General features: G+C 41.9%; 1 protein-coding gene across 3 annotated transcripts in view; it reads left to right on the forward strand.

Annotated features, from left to right (window-relative positions):
* The window catches only part of CA10 (carbonic anhydrase 10), a 107,541-nt gene extending 89,592 nt beyond the window's left edge, over window positions 1-17,949 (forward strand). For all 3 annotated transcript variants that reach the window (XM_075579860.1, XM_075579859.1, XM_075579857.1), the window contains 2 exons: window positions 13,260-13,434; window positions 16,990-17,949. In XM_075579860.1, coding sequence (XP_075435975.1) covers window positions 13,260-13,434; window positions 16,990-17,012 — 198 coding nt within the window. In that variant the 3' untranslated portion in view covers window positions 17,013-17,949. The remainder of the gene's footprint in view (window positions 1-13,259; window positions 13,435-16,989) is intronic.
* Window positions 17,950-18,324: the final 375 nt, after the last annotated feature.

Below are 18,324 nucleotides of genomic sequence, written 5' to 3' on the forward strand. Positions count from 1 at the left end.
TAACATGATAATAACAGGGAATTCAAAGCAGATTGGGAGCACAAGTCACTGGCAGCTATACATTTATTAGAACAGCAGAGCCTTTGTTTCACATTACAGACAGGTTGGGCTACAGTATGTCGGCAGTTTCATGAGTCACAAGTGTTTATACTCCGTTATGTGTTAACATGGAATTTGCACTTTGCTGCTGTACAATAGCTCTGTGTAGCTTAGCACCCAGGAATAGAGTGCTAAGGGTAAGCAGTTTGCAGCCCTTTTACTGTGTATATTGTAAGGGAGCTTTCTGTCGGCTATACGCCTACAAAAAGCAATTCCTTTTACCGGGCAACACCCTATTACACAAACTGCTATGGGAAGTAAGCATGCTTGTGACACTAAGATTAAAAAGGCAAACATATCATCATATACAAAAATATATACACTATCAATAGCAATCCACATCTGTACCAGCTAAAAGGGCCTATTCACTCAACCAATACATTTATTGCAACATCAGTCGGGTTGGCAAGTTCCTATCGAACATTATGAATTTTTTGCAAAAACGGTATTCACTAAGAAAGATCACTTTTTTCTAGCGTTTGGTAAAATATGCCATACCGCACTCGTTTGTAATTACTGAATGAGCTAAATAAATTTAACATTCCATTTCGCTGCCGCAGTCTTTAAGAGCAGCACAGAGAGAAGCTACGTCTCCCTGCACAGAGAGCTGCATCTCCCTGCACAACTCTTACAGGCGATCTCCCTGCACAGCTCTTACAGGGGATCTCCCTGCACAGCTCTTACAGGGGATCTCCCTGCACAGAGAGAAGCTGCATCTCCCTGCACAGCTCTTACAGGCGATCTCCCTGCACAGGGAGCTGCATCTCCCTGCACAGCTCTTACAGGCGATCTCCCTGCACAGAGAGAGCTGCATCTCCCTGCACAGCTCTTACAGGCGATCTCCCTGCACAGAGAGAGCTGCATCTCCCTGCACAGCTCTTACAGGCGATCTCCCTGCACAGCTCTTACAGGCGATCTCCCTGCACAGAAGCTGCGTCTCCCTGCACAGCTCTTACAGGCGATCTCCCTGCACAGAGAAAAGCTGCGTTTCCCTGCACAGCTCTTACAGGCGATATCGGTGCACAGAGAGAAGCTGCGTCTCCCTGCACAGAGAGCTGTGTCTCCCTGCACAGCTCTTACAGGCGATCTCCCTGCAGAGAGAGAAGCTGCGTCTCCCTGCACAGCTCTTGCAGCTTCTCTCTGTGCAGGGAGATCGCCTGCATCTCCCTGCACAGCTCTTACAGGTGATCGCGCGGTTTTCATTTACATTTTAATAACACAGTATTGAAGCAGGGGGCCTCCAGAGCTGAAACACATTAATTTCAGGTCCGGAGACACCGTGCTTCCCAAGGTACCGTAAGGGTTTGCCCGTTATCTCCGGGAAGTATGTTTAAATGTCCCAGTCAAGTGACGCAGGAGATGCACACTTGTACATCTTGGGTACCCTTACGTTACATCGACACTTCTATTCTCGTCCTATTCTCAAACAGAAGCCATGCAAAAAATTTACATAAATTGTGTGAACTATAACAGTAAATAAAAATACTCCTTGTGGTGCCTTTGCATGTCTCAGACCAGACTTTTTCCCCATTATCGCTTAGCAAACCGTTCTTCCGCTGCAGCCAGGGATTCTGGGTAATGACATGCAAATTAGCACAATGTATCACACTTTATTTCTCATCTATTTTAACATGGAACCCCTATAAGCTTATCCCTCCTGTATTACACAGCTTATTCAGCACAGCCTGGGTTAAATAAGTGCAGAGCCAGTAAGCCTACTCATCAGCGTGCGGTTGGCTGCCAACTGTGCAATGTGAAGCTAGCACATGGGTATAACATAACATTAAAAATAGTTAGTATCTGGTTGGAACTATAACAAGAAGTTTGTTTTTTAGAGAAAAAAAATGCCTTCAAATCAATAGAGAAGTTCTCACATGATTTATCATGCGGAAAACACAACAAATTGCTCAAAACTGTGTGACCGTGTTTAAAACCAGCTCTGCTACATGACATCTGCAGGCACCTTCATCCCAGGGTGTGCTGTTAGAGTAATATAAATCCTGACATGCTAATGTTTTGTTCTGTATTGAATTTAATATCTGTATTACATTTGTATCTGTAGTTCAGCAAAGTCTCTAGAGAAATGACACCCTGTTTGGATTTGACCATCTTACGTAATTTAGTGTCATCAGCAAAGAAGCCGGCTTGGCTTTCTATGCCTACTTGGAGTGAGTAAAGACACTGACTGGCACTGAGAGTTGTCGGCTCATTAGGCAAGTCACTTTATCTCCCTGTGCCCCAGGCACCAAAACATAGATTGTAAGCTCCACGGGGCAGGGACCTGTGCTTGCAAAATGTCTCTGTAAAGCGCTACGTAAAACTAGCAGCACTAGACAAGAACATGCTATTATTACTGTGCCTCAGGGTCATTAATAATTAACATACAAATCAATGGCCCCAGTAAACCTTGACTTACTGCGCTTGTCCATTTATAACAGTTGCTGCTTCCAGTTTTTAGTCCAGGAGCAAATATTGGCACTCAAACACATTTTCCTTTATTTTGTATAGCACATTTGCCTTCTGCGTGATCCAATATCAAAAGCCATCACAAAATATAATTTTCATATTTTAAAAATACTTTGAAGTTTTTAGGGTAATAAGTGCTGGGTTATATTTAAATATATGGGATATCGAATCATACAAAATTAATGTGAATAAGGGAAGGGTTACATTGCATTTAGATTTGAAGACACACTAGCTCCACCTATCATTACTGCGGTGTATTGCAACCAACACTCAAACTCCATTTTTCCTCAGTCGCGGTGCACTCCCGAGTCAGCTGCGAGCAGTCGCCAAAACATCGGGAGATCAGGTGCACTCTGCGAGACCTTACTGATAGTAAATGATGCTATCTGTAGATCGCAAGCTGCATTGCCCTGCTCTAAATTCCTTTATAAGTCCTCAAAGACACTAATAAGATTAGTTTGGCATGACCTATCCTGCATTAAAACCATGCTATTATAGTAATATGGCACAAAAAAGGCGGAGTTCCAGCACTCAATCCGATAAATAAGGAAATGTAAGTAAAGTGTCAAACAATGATTTTACTAAAATATACAGATATATACACAGAGCGTGATAATAATCTACACTGACTATATTGTCAATGTTCGCCGCACAACTGATCAATACAATATTAGAAAAATATATAACTACACTATTAGAAAAAAAATATAGCTCAAATGTAGGATAGAACATGTGGTAAGGGAGAACACGGGGTAAGGGAAGGAGAGGGAGGAGGGGAAGACAAGGAAAATAAGGGGGGCAACGTTTCGGGGCGGAAAGACCCTTCTTCTGGCCCATTCCCCAACATCTCTGTGATCGAAGGTACTTCCCTTACACCCTATTGGGACAAAGTCTCCCTGACACAATTTGTAGATAAAGTGACCTGGTATTGAATGCAGTAATATTGTGAGCCCAAAGGGGGCACTGTAATTGAATTAAAAGCAGCTGGAAATACCAGTAACAAACCCATGGGGTAATATGGTAACCAAAATTAGGTCAGCATACAGATAGCATCAAAATTCAAATTTGAGACAAACTAGGAAACAAAAGTCCAATACAAAAAAATGCGTCCAGCACTACACCACAATAGGACCTCAAGGTAATGGAGAAAGTCAGAAGCCTCACGTGCACCGGACAGCCTGGATGGTGTGAGCAGCAGCGATCGGAATCTGCAGGTCGCCTTTGATGTCAGGCTTACAGGTATGCAATTCCCTTGTTGTGTTCCAACTCCATTTTTTAAATAAAAGTACCACATCTGCTTTACTAAATCTGTCTTTTGGTGCTGAATCTGAGGAAATGGAGCCCTTGAACATTTAATATAATGTACTGGCTATTAGTGAGCTGAACTTCTTATGAACCCTTGGGGTTCATACGAGCATCAGGGCAATGGCATCAGGGCCAGGGTTGTTAATGAACTTGCCTTTCTAAGCAGCGCTTCTCCCTGTGTTAGCCAATTGTTAATTAATGTTAAGTTTGTGACTTCTTTTTGATATAATATTTTTAAAGGTGGCTCTTCTTCGGTATGCTAACAGAAGTATTGAGCAACCCTCAATGGACAGTGTCTGTTCCATTTGCCAGTTTGGCTTCCCATTTCCTACCAACAACGTCTTAGTACTTTTGCCTCCACTGCAAACTGCAATCCACTTCCAGTAGGTTCCTCATTGTCACCAATCCTTTCATAAATGTTTTCCCGTAAAACAGGTTTAAAATCTGGTTTATCATATAAACATATTCCTCCGCCACTTCTCCTTGCCCGGTCCCTCAAAAATGGTGGAAAGCCTTCTAATGTAATTGCTCATTCATGGATTTTATCCAATCAATACTCCTCACATCAGATTGCTCTTTTTTATATTATGTCAACCTCCACCCATTTCTCGCCCGTTTTATTTGCCATGCTTCTTGCATTAACAAGCATGCACTTAATATTGAGGCAAGTCTGCACTATTGCTTTACATGTTACACTATTTATTAGCTTACATGCTTCTGAATTTTTTTCTAAAAGCAAAAAGATCACAAGATCAATGTACATTCAAATTCTCTGAAGTTGGCAGTTCATTAGATCTATCCCCTCCTCTCAAATGTAGTATCTTAGGATCAATATCACTTCATGCAAGTCCCTTAGGAATGTTTTTGTTTAAAAATGAATCAAAACACTATGGAGAAGATTCATCAAGTACCAGAAAGGGTTAGAGAACCTGATCAGGCATTAACTCCCATTTACTTAATGGGAGTTAAGTCTGAATCAGGTGGGCTAACCCGCTTTGAGGTGCAGGTACTGGGCTGTAGATGCATCTTGGTCAAATATGTTCCATCTCGGCAACTTCCGAAGGAGACCGCGCAATCGACCCTTCATATCCCCTCCGTCTATCTGCGCCCACCCAAGAAAGTACAGCCCAGTCATGCGTTCCTACAACGGGATGAACCCTCACCCCCAACCAGGGGAAAAAGTCACAACAACTACAGACCACTGAAGAGCAGGATCGACTATCTGCCTCCACAAATGGATAATTAAGGTAATATATGTGTTCCATTCAATTGGCAATACCTATACTGCCCCCAAATTCAATGAACCGCATATGCGTTCCATTCAGTTCGCATATCGGTAGTACGCACATGCACACAAATTCAATGAACCGCGTAGGCGTTCCAAACAGTTTACGTAGAACACACATGCACACAGACAAAAGAGCACATTGTAATTCATGTATCTATTTCTTCTCGATTATTAATAAATAACCATCTCCCAATTATTTTGCAGGTGAAAATGCGCAAGGGATAGCCAGAAGAAGATGAAGGAGATTGTATAAATAAAAATACCACTTGTGGTGCATTTGCATGTCTCATGCAACCCTGTCTTTCCCCATTATCGCTTAGCAATCAATGCTCCCACTGTATTATTGTAAGAAGATTGCATTATTTCCCAAACGATTTGTTATTTATCTCTAAGCTACAGTATAATGTATGTATGTCTTTATTTATATAGCGCCATTAATGTACATAGCGCGTCACAGCAGTAATACACGTGACAATCACATAAATAACAAATAACACAATGGGAAGAAGCGCTTCAGACATAAAAGTGACATTTAGGAAAAGAAGTCCCTGCCCCGAAGAGCTCACAATCTAGTAATGTACGCTAATAAAAAGTTCATACTTTAAAAATACTTTTAGTCATCTGAAGTATTTTCCGCAGTAAGACAGTGTATGGGAATAAGGGGGGCGCTACATTGCATTTAGATTAAAGACACACTAGCGCCACCTATCATTACTGCAAAGTACTACGGGCAGCCGCAAAACTCCCCTGTATGGCCGCCGTACAGACACAGTTGCGGGGCCACAGCATGCAAATAAATGCTGGGGATTTACACTTGGTTTTGGGCAGAGCTGAAATCATTAAGTCTGGCTACATTGTGTGTTGGATCCCTTTGGGATATTTGTGACATGCTCCAAAACATGCTGTCTGCGAGGTATTTTTGTTTTGACCAACACATTGTGAGCAGTATTAGAATTCTAGTAGAAATAGAATTGATAAAATGTTTAATTTGAAATTATGGGGGTTTTTTTTGTTTGTACCAAAACCACAGGCTTTGCATTTATAACACGTTTAAAAGCCTGGTGGTTTGGTCGGCAGCCAAGTCTCATATTTGTTTTGCGTTACGTTTTAACATGCTTAAGTGTTTGTGTAAGTGAATTCGCGCTGGTTAATATCACAACAGGAGTTTGTATGTATATCTTCATTTTATATAGCGCCATCCATGTACACAACGGGACATAGCAATATAACACACAATGGGAGACACAAGTGCTTGAGACATAAAAGCAAATTAGGAAAAGGATGACCTGCCCCGAAGAGCTTACAATCTATGTTTCAGGTTAAATGGAATTTAGAATTGCCCAGTCTTTCTTTAATATATTTTTATGTATGGTGCTGCCGTATTGTGTTTAGTGATCGAAGAGATCACATTTTCTGACTTTAAATCATTACAGGCATACCCCGCATTAACGTACGCAATGGGACCGGAGCATGTATGTAAAGCGAAAATGTACTTAAAGTGAAGCACTACCTTTTCCCACTTATCGATGCATGTACTGTACTGCAATCGTCATATACGTGCATAACTGATGTAAATAACGCATGTGTAACAGGCTCTATAGTCTCCCCGCTTGCGCACAGCTTCGGTACAGGTAGGGAGCCGGTTTTGCTGTTCAGGACGTGCTGACAGGCGCATGCGCGAGCTGCCGTTTGCCTATTAAGCGAGATGTACTTACTCGCGAGTGTACTTAAAGTGAGTGTCCTTAAACAGGGGTATGCCTGTATTACGATTTTGACAGTCTAATAATGGATCATATTATATCAAAGTCTATCTATCTAAATACAGTATCTAACTTTGTTCAACGCTTCATGAAGTAATGCAGGGTTACCTTCCCTATCTAGAATTTAGTAGAGGGGGATCACTAAACAGGAGTATAGGAAACCAGGCCCGAGAAAACATGCTCTGTCTGTGTCTTGAGAGAAACGTTGTCATATCAGAATGTGTGTCGCACGGGGCCGTCTGAACAGCAATATGGGCCCCCGGGCAAAGCAGTGCACTGGGCCCTGCAAAATTTCTCTGGCGAATGCAGACATGCCAACTCTCCGCTGCAAGTCGTTCTTTTTCTCCTTCTACCGAGTTAGCGGGAGATTTGAATGTTGAGGCGGGTGATCGGAAAATTAGTGTTACATTCTGGTCTGTGCATAGATTAGCGTGGGGCCCCTATTCTCGTGGGGGCCCCGGGCAACTGCCCAGCGTGCCCAATGCGTTAAGATGGCGCTGGTGTAGCACATGTTTATGCCTGTGTAGCATTGCGTGGAAAGCATGTTTAAGCAATGTAAATGAAGTAAAGAGGGGCACGGGGACAGATGCATGTCGGTGACCTGCCCATTGCTCTAACTTGCACACATGCTATCAGTAAATCAGCATTGTGCGACCCTGAGGGATAAGTAAGCGGTCTGTCAATGTTTTCACCATCATATCACAGCTGCCGTTAGCTGGTGTAATATGTTAAATAAACACCAGTCTACAAAGCGTTTTCAAATGAACGTTTATTTAGATTTGTGCTGTGCAAACGTTTACCAGTTAACAGTAAAAGTACATTTGTATGCATCTTTATATAGCGCCATTAATGTACATAGCGCTTCACAGCAGTAATAGACGGGAGATAATCATATAAATAACAACTAATACAAGTAACACATAAAGGGAATAAGCGCTTCAGACATAAAAGTAACATTTAGGAAAATGGTCCCTGCACCGAAGAACTTACAATCCAATTAAAGATTTTATTTTAATTTAAAAATCAAAGCACTCTATAATCACTATTGTAAAAGTTTGACCCAACCAATGTTCTATGATGTAAGGAGGGGCAGAAGAGAGGAGGAGAATTTTTAAAGTAATACGAAATTTAATAGGAAGCCGGGAGATGGATTTCTGCAGGGGAGACTCCGAGACAGATTTAGGAGACAGTGAAGTGATTCTAGCGGCAGCATTTAGGATAGATTGTAGAGCAGACAGATGAGAGGCAGGAAGGCCGGACATTAGAAGGTAACAATAACTGAGACGGGAGAGAATAAAGGCCTGTAACTACTGTACAGTATGTAACTATGTAACTATAGCATTAATTTATTCATTCCCAAAATAAACTTTGAGCCAGTAGTGCCAGATATTAGAAATATGCGTTTCCTTTGCTTATTTGTGACACAGGCAAAATTTGCTGATATTGTTCGCCATATACTATAATTTTCTCAAAATGCCACAACAATATGGGGGGGGGGGAATATTGCTTTTAAATCTTATTTGTCCCACATTCCCCAGTTATGTGAGCATCCACTAAAAGTGCAGACCTAGGGAAAAAATCCCCCAAAGTTTTGCAAAACAGATTTAAAGACATTCTCACAACTTTACCAGGCATGCCTTATTCTCTGACCTCCAAACGTCAGAACGTATCTTCACCCTTTCCACCGCAGTTACGCTTTTCATCATGTTCAATACAGCTCAACTGTGCTCTGCTCGGAGCTCCTACTGAGGGATAATTACACCCGATTGGCTGTTTTTAATTTTTTTTTTAAGTAGTCCTAAGCCCCCTTGTCTCTGGTGGGCCAAACAGTGGGTAGGAATGTCCCACCATGGATGAGTGACCATTGGATAGGGTCGAGTTTTTAAAAACCAAAACGCGGCAACCCTAATCACGGTGTGTTAGGGGTTATTTATCGGTTCCCCAGCTGCAAAACTGGTCCAAGAAAAGCACAAGATTTATCCGACCCAAGGAATCCCGTTAAAATCAATTGGGTTTTTTTCTTTTGATAAATGCGGTACATTGTTTTTGTCCCCGTTGTGCTGTTGGGAGACATTGAGAAATTACTTTGACATTGCCTTGATTAGAGCTGTCCCCTCTACTTGACTAATTGCCTCGATTTTGCCTTTTATCAGATCATGTGTTAATTAATAGTTTTCGAAATGTCTCCTAAACTATTGCAATTGTTTTTTTAATCCCAACCCTGATTAGTGCAACTTTGGAATCACCACACTGCAGTGAACTAACTCAGGGCTTAGTTCAGCAGTTTCCCCCAGTCATTTTTTTTTTTTTTACGTTCTCTCCAAAGTGTCTTTAAACTTTGGCGCCCGAAACAAACAGAAATTGAAGCATGCTTTGGGCAGGAGAGATAACCAGAGCTGGGGACAGCTGTTAATAGGTAACAGAAGAGCGCAGCTCATTTCTACAGTAGGCCCTTGTTCCTCTGTAAAGCATCTTGTAATATCCCAGTCAAAATAAAAAAATCCTCAAAAATGCTATTGAAATGAAGGAGAAACAAAAGAGAGTGAAAGTCATTTTTAGCAGAAGCTTTCCTGATAAAGTCAATTACATTGTGACAGGGTTTTAAATAATTTTCTTAGGCCATTTAGGCCTGGAAACAAGTCAGAAAGCTTTCTTTGTGTGACTGGCCTACATTTTTTAGCTTTGAGTATATATCATTGAATACTTTCTATGAAGAAAGTACTCGTTATAAAAATAAAAGAATAATTAATAGTAAAGACAAAACAAAAAATTAATATTTTCCAACAACAATTGGGTGCAAATTTAGAACAGGTACATTTATTTATTAAATGACATGCATATGTGAAAATACGAAAAAGATTGTTGTTTCATATGAACTATAAATATTTACAACTCCATTTACTTTTTTAATATTATTATGTACTGAGATGAAATAGATAGCCAGGCTTCCCGATACCCTAGGAAGCTAGGCCGGTTGCTATGTACTGGGATGAAATAGGCAGCCAGGCTTCCAGATACCCTAGGAAGCTAGGCCGGTTGCTATGTACTGGGATGAAATAGGCAGCCAGGCTTCCAGATACCCTAGGAAGCTAGGCCGGTTGCTATGTACTGGGATGAAATAGGCAGCCAGGCTTCCAGAAACCCTAGGAAGCTAGGCCGGTTGCTATGTACTGGGATGAAATAGGCAGCCAGGCTTCCAGAAACCCTAGGAAGCTAGGCCGGTTGCTACTGTATGTACTGGGATGAAATAGGCAGCCAGGCTTCCAGAAACCCTGGGAAGCTAGGCCGGTTGCCTATTCATGTCAGTGTCATGTCGAGCATACACTGGCTGTTTCTCAGTTCTTTCCCCTTTGTATTCCCTGTATCCGGTGGCTTAAACCACAAATGGGCCTCGCCATATTTGGGCATGTCGCGTGTGCTTCCGGGCCCTTCCTTTAATTCGGGAGTAGAACTTGGGACAATCGGTACTCCATTTTGGTTAACAATCCTGCCCCTATCTCGTCCTTTGTTTCCCCCCAGACTGACTGGCATCTCCCTAATTGACATAGGGTATAACCATGGCCCTCTCCCAAGTATCAATGTTCCCCACCTGTCAGTCTTTGTAAAGGCTGTGTGCTGCCGGTGTGGTACCGGTGTGGTACCTGGAGTCCTCGGCCTGTATGGCTGTTTTGGCGCAATCCTGTGTAAATCTTTTTCAAGACTTCCCACGAGGGAAAGAAACACTTTTTGTTCCCGTGCTCTAAAGCCAAAAGAAGGCAAGTTTGCTATGGCAGCCCCTTCAAGCTAGTGGAGTTAGATGTTCCCCTTTAACCCTGTGCGCCGATAAGGCAGGGGTTCGCAAACCTCCATACCTGCTCTCAGGCTTCGCGACGTCATGTGATGCGTTGCCATTTGACCCCGCTGCGTCATTTGATGCTGCGTTGTCATGGCGACGCGTCGCCGAAGAGACGGCCGAGAGCAGGTAAGGGAAGTTGCAGAGACCTCACGCCTCCCCCGGCATTTAATTTACATGCCTGGGCGAAGAGCGCGTGGGCCTCTGCAACCCCCTTAGAAAATCGCACGTGGGGACCGCGCCCCTCAGTTTGCGCACCCCTGCAGGAAAGGTATCGTTGTGTTATGTACTGTGTGATTTACTGTTAGCTATGGCTAAATAAACTCTGGTGATTCCACGATGCCTGGTACTCTTGCCAACCCAGGATGCTCTCAAGGCAATGATACATTTCAGTGGACCAATATGAACGTATATTAGTAATGTACCGAGTACCCGGAAATTATCTGGTAGCCAGCTTACCCGGCACATTTTCAGCTACCCGGAAATTATCCGGACCCGGCAGCAGGGGGCCGGGCACCGGGTAGGAACCGGCGCCGAGTAATGTTAGAGTAGTTGAAAATACAACATCACTTATCTGCAGCCGGCGACGCAAGGTGAGGAAGACCGGTGAGGAAGACCGCGGCGACATCTGGAAGCAGCAACAGAGGTCCTGGTGGCAGCAACAGAAGTCCGTGTTCAGCCGGCGGGAGCAGCAGGAATACAGCACACAACTGAGACCAGTATGAGCCGGGGAACCATGTGACCGGAGCAGGAGCGTCCCTATTGGACAGCCGGGGAGGAACCGGCTGATATCAGACTTCTGTTGCAGCCGCCACCACAGGACCTCTGCTGCTGCTTCCCAGATATCGCTGCTCTTTTCCTCACCCTGCAGGTAAGTGCCATCCGGGTAACCGGCCGGGTAAGATGATTGACTTTGCCCGGGTACCCGTTACCCGGTTTTCTAAAAAAAAAAAAAAACAGAACCCGGTACAACACTAACATTTATCATAGGTGACATTTTAACACACAGAGCTTTTGCAGCCTAATTTTGTGTTAATGCTAAATGTACACATTAGGAAAAGACCTGTGAAGTTTCAAAAGCTCTGTGCACTATAGTTTTATCTATAAAAACTCTCAGTTTGGTTCATTAAAAAAAATATCATAATCTGTAACAAATCTATATATCTCCAGGACCAGGAGGGCCAATAGGGCGAATAGAACTGTGCTGTGAACTATATCACTGCTAGCAAAAGCATGTAAATTACATTGGAAGTCCGTGGGAATAAACTCAGTAATTGGGTCATTTGCATACAGTATGAAGTAGTGTGTGCTAACATATCTGTAAAACAGAGCTGCTGCCTAACTAAATACTGATAGCAAAACCACAGAGCATAACTGCGCAAAACTCCGGAGCGCTTTGATAAAGCACCCTGCGTGTGAAACGCGTAAGTGTGTCTGCATCAGTACTATTTGTCCGTGTTTTTATATGAATAAATCCTTTTGATCATTATATCCCAATTTTTCTTTTGTAAGAAGCGGTGCACCGGTATTTTTCCCTGTATGGGATTTCCCGTATGGGATTTCCTGTATGGGATGTCTATTTGTTTAATTAAATACTGAGGTGGCCCATTCGCACTGCAATTTGAGATCTTAGAAGATTTATCTTTGGTTCCAAATAATTTGGAAGGTCATAAAGGGCTGTATAGTCCGAAACACGTTGGTGTGCTGCTTGTTACTATGATCCATTAAATATTTTTATCGTGGAAACACACCTTGTTGTTTTTTGAACAACTAGCACTGGATGTAGTGCCCCATCTTCCTTTGCTTTCCTGCTTCACATCAACCAGTAGAATGCCACATCAACCAGTAGAATGCCACATCAACCAGTAGAATGCCACATCAACCAATAGAATGCCACATCAGCTAGTAGAATGCCACATCAACCAATAGAATGCCACATCAGCCAGTAGAATGCCACATCAGCCAGTAGAATGCCACATCAGCCAGTAGAATGCCACATCAACCAATAGAATGCCACATCAGCCAGTAGAATGCCACATCAGCCAGTAGAATGCCACATCAACCAATAGAATGCCACATCAGCCAGTAGAATGCCACATCAGCCAGTAGAATGCCACATCAGCCAGTAGAATGCCACATCAGCCAGTAGAATGCCACATCAGCCAGTAGAATGCCACATCAGCCAGTAGAATGCCACATCAGCCAGTAGAATGCCACATCAGCCAGTAGAATGCCACATCAGCCAGTAGAATGCCACATCAGCCAGCAGAATGCCACATCAGCCAGTAGAATGCCACATCAGCCAGTAGAATGCTTGATACAAAAGAATCCAAAAATAAACATGTTCTATACACCAACTAGGCCTTGATATGTTAGAAGCTAACTTGTACGCCAGACCAAGGATGTATGTGTAGACTCAATACACATGGACACATATAGTATGTAATTTATATGATTTACATTTTTGTTTATTCGAAAACTAACCATTCTTTTTTTTTTTTATTAACAGATGCATTCTTTAAGACTGCTAAGCCAAAATCAGCCATCCCAGATATTTTCAAGCATGAGTGACAATTTTAGACCAGCCCAGCCTCTAAACAACCGCTGTATCCGAACTAATATAAACTTTAGTCTACAGGGGAAAGATTGTCCAAATAACAGAGCACAAAAACTTCAATATAAAGGTATGGTCATTTCATCTTAATGGTTACTTTATTCACAGGAAGACAGTGACTTTTGAGGGGCCCTAACCCGCCAAGTTTGGATATAACAATATTTGTGTATATAATGTATAATTCTGACATATATATATATATATATATATATATATATATATATATATATATATATACACGTATGTAGTGTACATTATTGCATATTGCTGCGGGTGCGATGACATGTTAGTCTCGCCCCTTTTCAAGCAGGACCAATTCTGTTGAATGGGGGCTTCTCCTGCTCAACCCAGAAATCCAGCTAATACTTGACTCCTGCTGTCTGAAAGTCATATACAGATGTGCTGCTGCCCAAAATGATCCAACACATTCGTCCAGGCATGCTGCTCTGCTCAGACCTCTAGTAGCTGTGCCTTAGTCATCTTTTCCACTCCTGCCCTCCAGTCCTTCAAAGGGGCTCCTTTTATCTATTCCTCCTGTTTACACTTCTACCAAGCTACATGCTTGTGCCTTTGACCCCCTCAAATGTTCTTACCCTTTCCTTGGCCACTCCCACAGCTTAATCCAAAAACAGATTGAATGTAAGGCTCTGGAACTATCCCAGGCTGTTCCCCTTAGTTTCCTCTTTGTGTCAGCATTTGACTTGCTGGATTATTGGCCTCAGCTTATTTCTGTCATCAGTTGTATGTTAGCTGTCTGCTATGCTCCCTAGTCTAGTTCCTCTTTTCCTGTACTATCTAGCTGTTCTGTTGTGAGGATCTGCCATTGCTGCCACTCCCATTCGGCACCGGCGCATCCCTGAAAGTCTGTCAACTCGGGTCTCATTGCCTCAATCAACATGGCTGTCAATTGAGGATGTTTTCCCTTAGTCTCTAGCAAGATGGCTGTAAACAGGAAGTGACCTCACACCCCCACTGAAGCAACCATGGGCATATTGCTTCATGGCAATTCCTGCCCTCACTTCCTAATCAAGACGTCAGTCTCTATTTGAGGTGGATTGTTCTCACATGTCCTTACCCTTTATAAGCTACCCATTCTCTACTCTCCTAGCCTGCGCTAGGTAGTCTTATCATTGTGCCCCTGGACCTTGTGTGTTCCTGCTCCCTGTACCCCTGTGTTCCAGTCTTGGGACTCCCTACCTTGTCTCCTGTCAGAATCCTTGTCTGCATATTTTGGTCTATACTCCCCACCTCTGCCAAGCGGGTCTGTCTCCCAGACAGCACAAGCGACGTACTCAAACGTAGCACCAGTTCATGCATTTGCTTATACTTTTCTTGCCCTTCCAATCTCTTCCTGTACTGGTTTGCCAGGATCTGGTCCTGCTTGTCCAGCTGTGTCTCTCTATCTGTCCTGTTATGCCCAATCTATTGCCTCAACTGCTATATCTTCTGATTTTCCATTGAGACACAGAGTTGCTCTCCAGTTCCAAGACACACAACCTCTTTAGTACCAAAGAGGTTAACTATTTAATCCCCAGGACCTTTGGCACATAGGGAACTAAACTGACTAAAAAGCACAATAGAAAGCCTTAAACAGTCTATGCTGACCTCTTCAACATGCCATTCCAATGGTATTGTTTATTGAAGAGAATATTTTGCTAATGTGCTATTAAAGGAGGCACTAATTAGCTTGCACTAATTTACTGTAGTATGCATAAGGGTACATGTTGTGCAGAAATGCCAATTTGTTTTATTGTTCAAGGCATACACGGTGTCATGGGAGAGCAGACGATTTACACAGGAATCACAGGCACCAGACAAAATTGGCCGGAGCCAACAGGACCAACACAATGCACAAATACAATCTTAACTCGCCAAGACAGGGGGCCACGGGGGACTGTTAGCACACATGGTGCTGGGCACTGCCGAAGCTAGCCTACACAGGATGTCTCCACGATTCGTCCGTCTCAGAATATCCCAATGACTCGGGATGATCGTCTCTCGGTTTTCTGTCCGTATTTCCAGTTAGTCTCTGACACGGAGACTGACCATGAACAACCAGGAGTAGCTCGGGATAACTGTGGAGCTCTGATTGGCTTCGGCTTACATCACTTCCCAGGCCCCATCTGAAACCATGGAAAACCGGATGTCGACCAATCAGTGAAAAGATCGTCTTTGCTGAGCCAATACGAGGCCGAGGGCTCGTCTGAGATGGACCAATCAAAGCCATGGGCAGTGACAGTGCTTTAGGACAGCCCCCAGGGATTGTCTTAAGGAGAGTCGGAAATTCAAACTGAGCAATGGAAATTGAGTGGACGGGCAAGGACCTGGTCCCCGGTTGCCAGTTTGAGCACGATACCTCCCGTAGAGATAGGCGCCTCACTGTCAGGAACAAAGGACCTGTTTATCTTTATTTCTTCATTGCTCGGCTAGAGGGATAACTGATGTTAAGTGGGAGCAGGGAGCCTTACAGGTGCTGTTGGGACCTGTTGGTTGAAAGTTTTTTCCTGCATCCAACTGAATGGTGATTAATCCTCATTTATTTGTACTGGCATGGGGGGGGGGGACTAGAAGAAATGAATTAACAGTAAGACTATTTCCCCTTTTTTTGGGACTTAAGTCAAGACTTGTGTCTCAAACGTCACTAGTGCTTCTCATCTGTGGGCAACACTATAAAATATTTACTCATATGATATGGGGAAGCTTTAATCATATACTAACAATGTGTTTTTAGTATCCAAACTGTTAATGCCATTGTGTACAACAATGTAATTTACAGAGATTTGAAGCGTTGTTACATTTAAAATGCAAATTGAAGGTTTTATAGATTGTCTTGTACGTTTATCATTTTCAGAAACAAACTGATCTTTAAATTGTCCTCCTATAGCATTCAATTTAAATGTTTTTGTGGTTGTAGTGAAACATCTGGAATATTACCGTAGCGGACACATTGCATAGATATATTGAAGCAGATATTTTGTCCACCTCAAAGATCTTTATTTAATATGTTCCAACACTGCGATCAGCCGAACACTGCTATTGACGTTAATAGACGTTTTCAGCTGATTGCAATCACCCATTTTAGAGTGTATTGAATAAGTGCCAATGGTAGCACTCATTTGGTAGGTAGGGTCTTCGAGGCTGGTCGGTGCATGGTAAAAATGTAAGTACAAAAAAACAAACATCTCAAGAAGAAATGTATACCAGAAAAGACAAAGATAGAATGGTGAATAGAGATATTACTTCATTGTAACATATTCCACATGTAGACCCAACGTTTCGGTCCCCAGGGATGAAGATTGTCGTTTTCTATGCTGGTATATATTTCTTCTTGAGATGTTCAGTATATATATTTCATAAGAATAGCCACTCCAGGTCTTTAGAAAAACATACCTGGGAAGCCTGTTCTTACCAACTTGTATTACCATTATTTTTGCAGCTTGCACCCAAGCAGCTAACTTTCTATTTCGGCGGAGTGCCGCTATATTTGCCTGTATCCCAATGCTTTCTTCGTTTATTTTCTTTATTTCGGAAGTGATTCGGAATTAAGTAAAACGGCACTAATATGCAAGTACAAGTCATTTTTCGTTGATATTAATGCTTTGAAATATATCTTACATCTTTGCAGTTAATGAGTGGCTCCTCAAGTAACCAGCATCATGAAGAAAAGCAGAATGCTACTGCTACTAACTGTGGATTGATGTAACAGAGAATGCACCAAGCCTCATTCACTTTTTGGATTTGTACTTCACAACAGTACCCATCATGTGCAAAAGTGCTGGAAAGAACTGCAATGGCAAAAGCTCTGAGAAAATATAACTCATAACATCTGTCTTAAAGGACAAAAGAGACACTACACACATAGCCTTTGCGAACTTATCAAGCTATACAGTGGAAGACATTTCAGCCTTTGTACATTACAGTATGGCATTCTTTCTAGAAATTGCTTTGAACGCTTTCAAAGTGGATTAATAATCACGTTCCAAGAATTCTTGGGAGTTTTTCTCTTACTGCTTTATCATACATACATACTGGAAAATCAAGGCAAAGAAGAAAGCAAAAGAAAATAATTTCTAGGCTACATACTCCATGAATTTATATATATATATATATATATATATATATATATATATATATATATATATATTAAAGACATCAATTAATTGATTTCTTCTCCAATTTTCCCTAGGTGAAAGTTTTTTTTGTTATACAACTGTAATTGCATTTTGTTTCTGTTAATTCAGTAAGTGTTGATGCATCTTTATTTCTTTTTATGCCATACTTTGTCAATTAATTTAATTTTTATTATGACTGTCTCAATCCTTAATATGCATATCGAGTGCATCTTAGATCTCTAACATGTATAATGTAATTTGGTCTATTTGGTTAAATTTCGAATGAGTTGTGTAAAACGATGGGAGAATTCAAATTTCAAATGAACTTATATACACACACTTATCTGATTATCTAATGCTATTTTCATTTTGTTTAAACAAAATTGAACAAGTAAACATTTTAACCTTTTCTATGACTACTCATTTAATGTGTGTGGTTACTGTCAGCATCTCAATAAATGTTATTAAAAATTTTGTGCAAACTAACAGTATGGTTTTATTAAGAAACAAAAATCCCATACCTTAAATGTAGAAAATAAATTTTCTAATCTGTAATTCCTATTTTGGGCACCAATTCTAAAAAAAGACATTATGGAACTAGAGAGAGTGCAGAGAAGAGCCACCAAATTAATAAAGGGGATGGACATTCTAAGTTATGAGGAGAGGCTAGCTAAATTAGATTTATTTACATTAGAAAAGAGGCGTCTAAGAGGGGATATGATAACTATATACAAATATATTCAGGGACAATACAAGGAGCTTTCAAAAGAACTATTCATCCCACGGACAGTACAAAGGACTCGGGCCATCCCTTGAGGTTGGAGGAAAGGAGATTTCACCAGCAACAA

The sequence above is a fragment of the Ascaphus truei genome, chromosome 22 (genome assembly GCF_040206685.1).
Source record: "Ascaphus truei isolate aAscTru1 chromosome 22, aAscTru1.hap1, whole genome shotgun sequence".
NCBI lineage: Eukaryota > Metazoa > Chordata > Amphibia > Anura > Ascaphidae > Ascaphus > Ascaphus truei.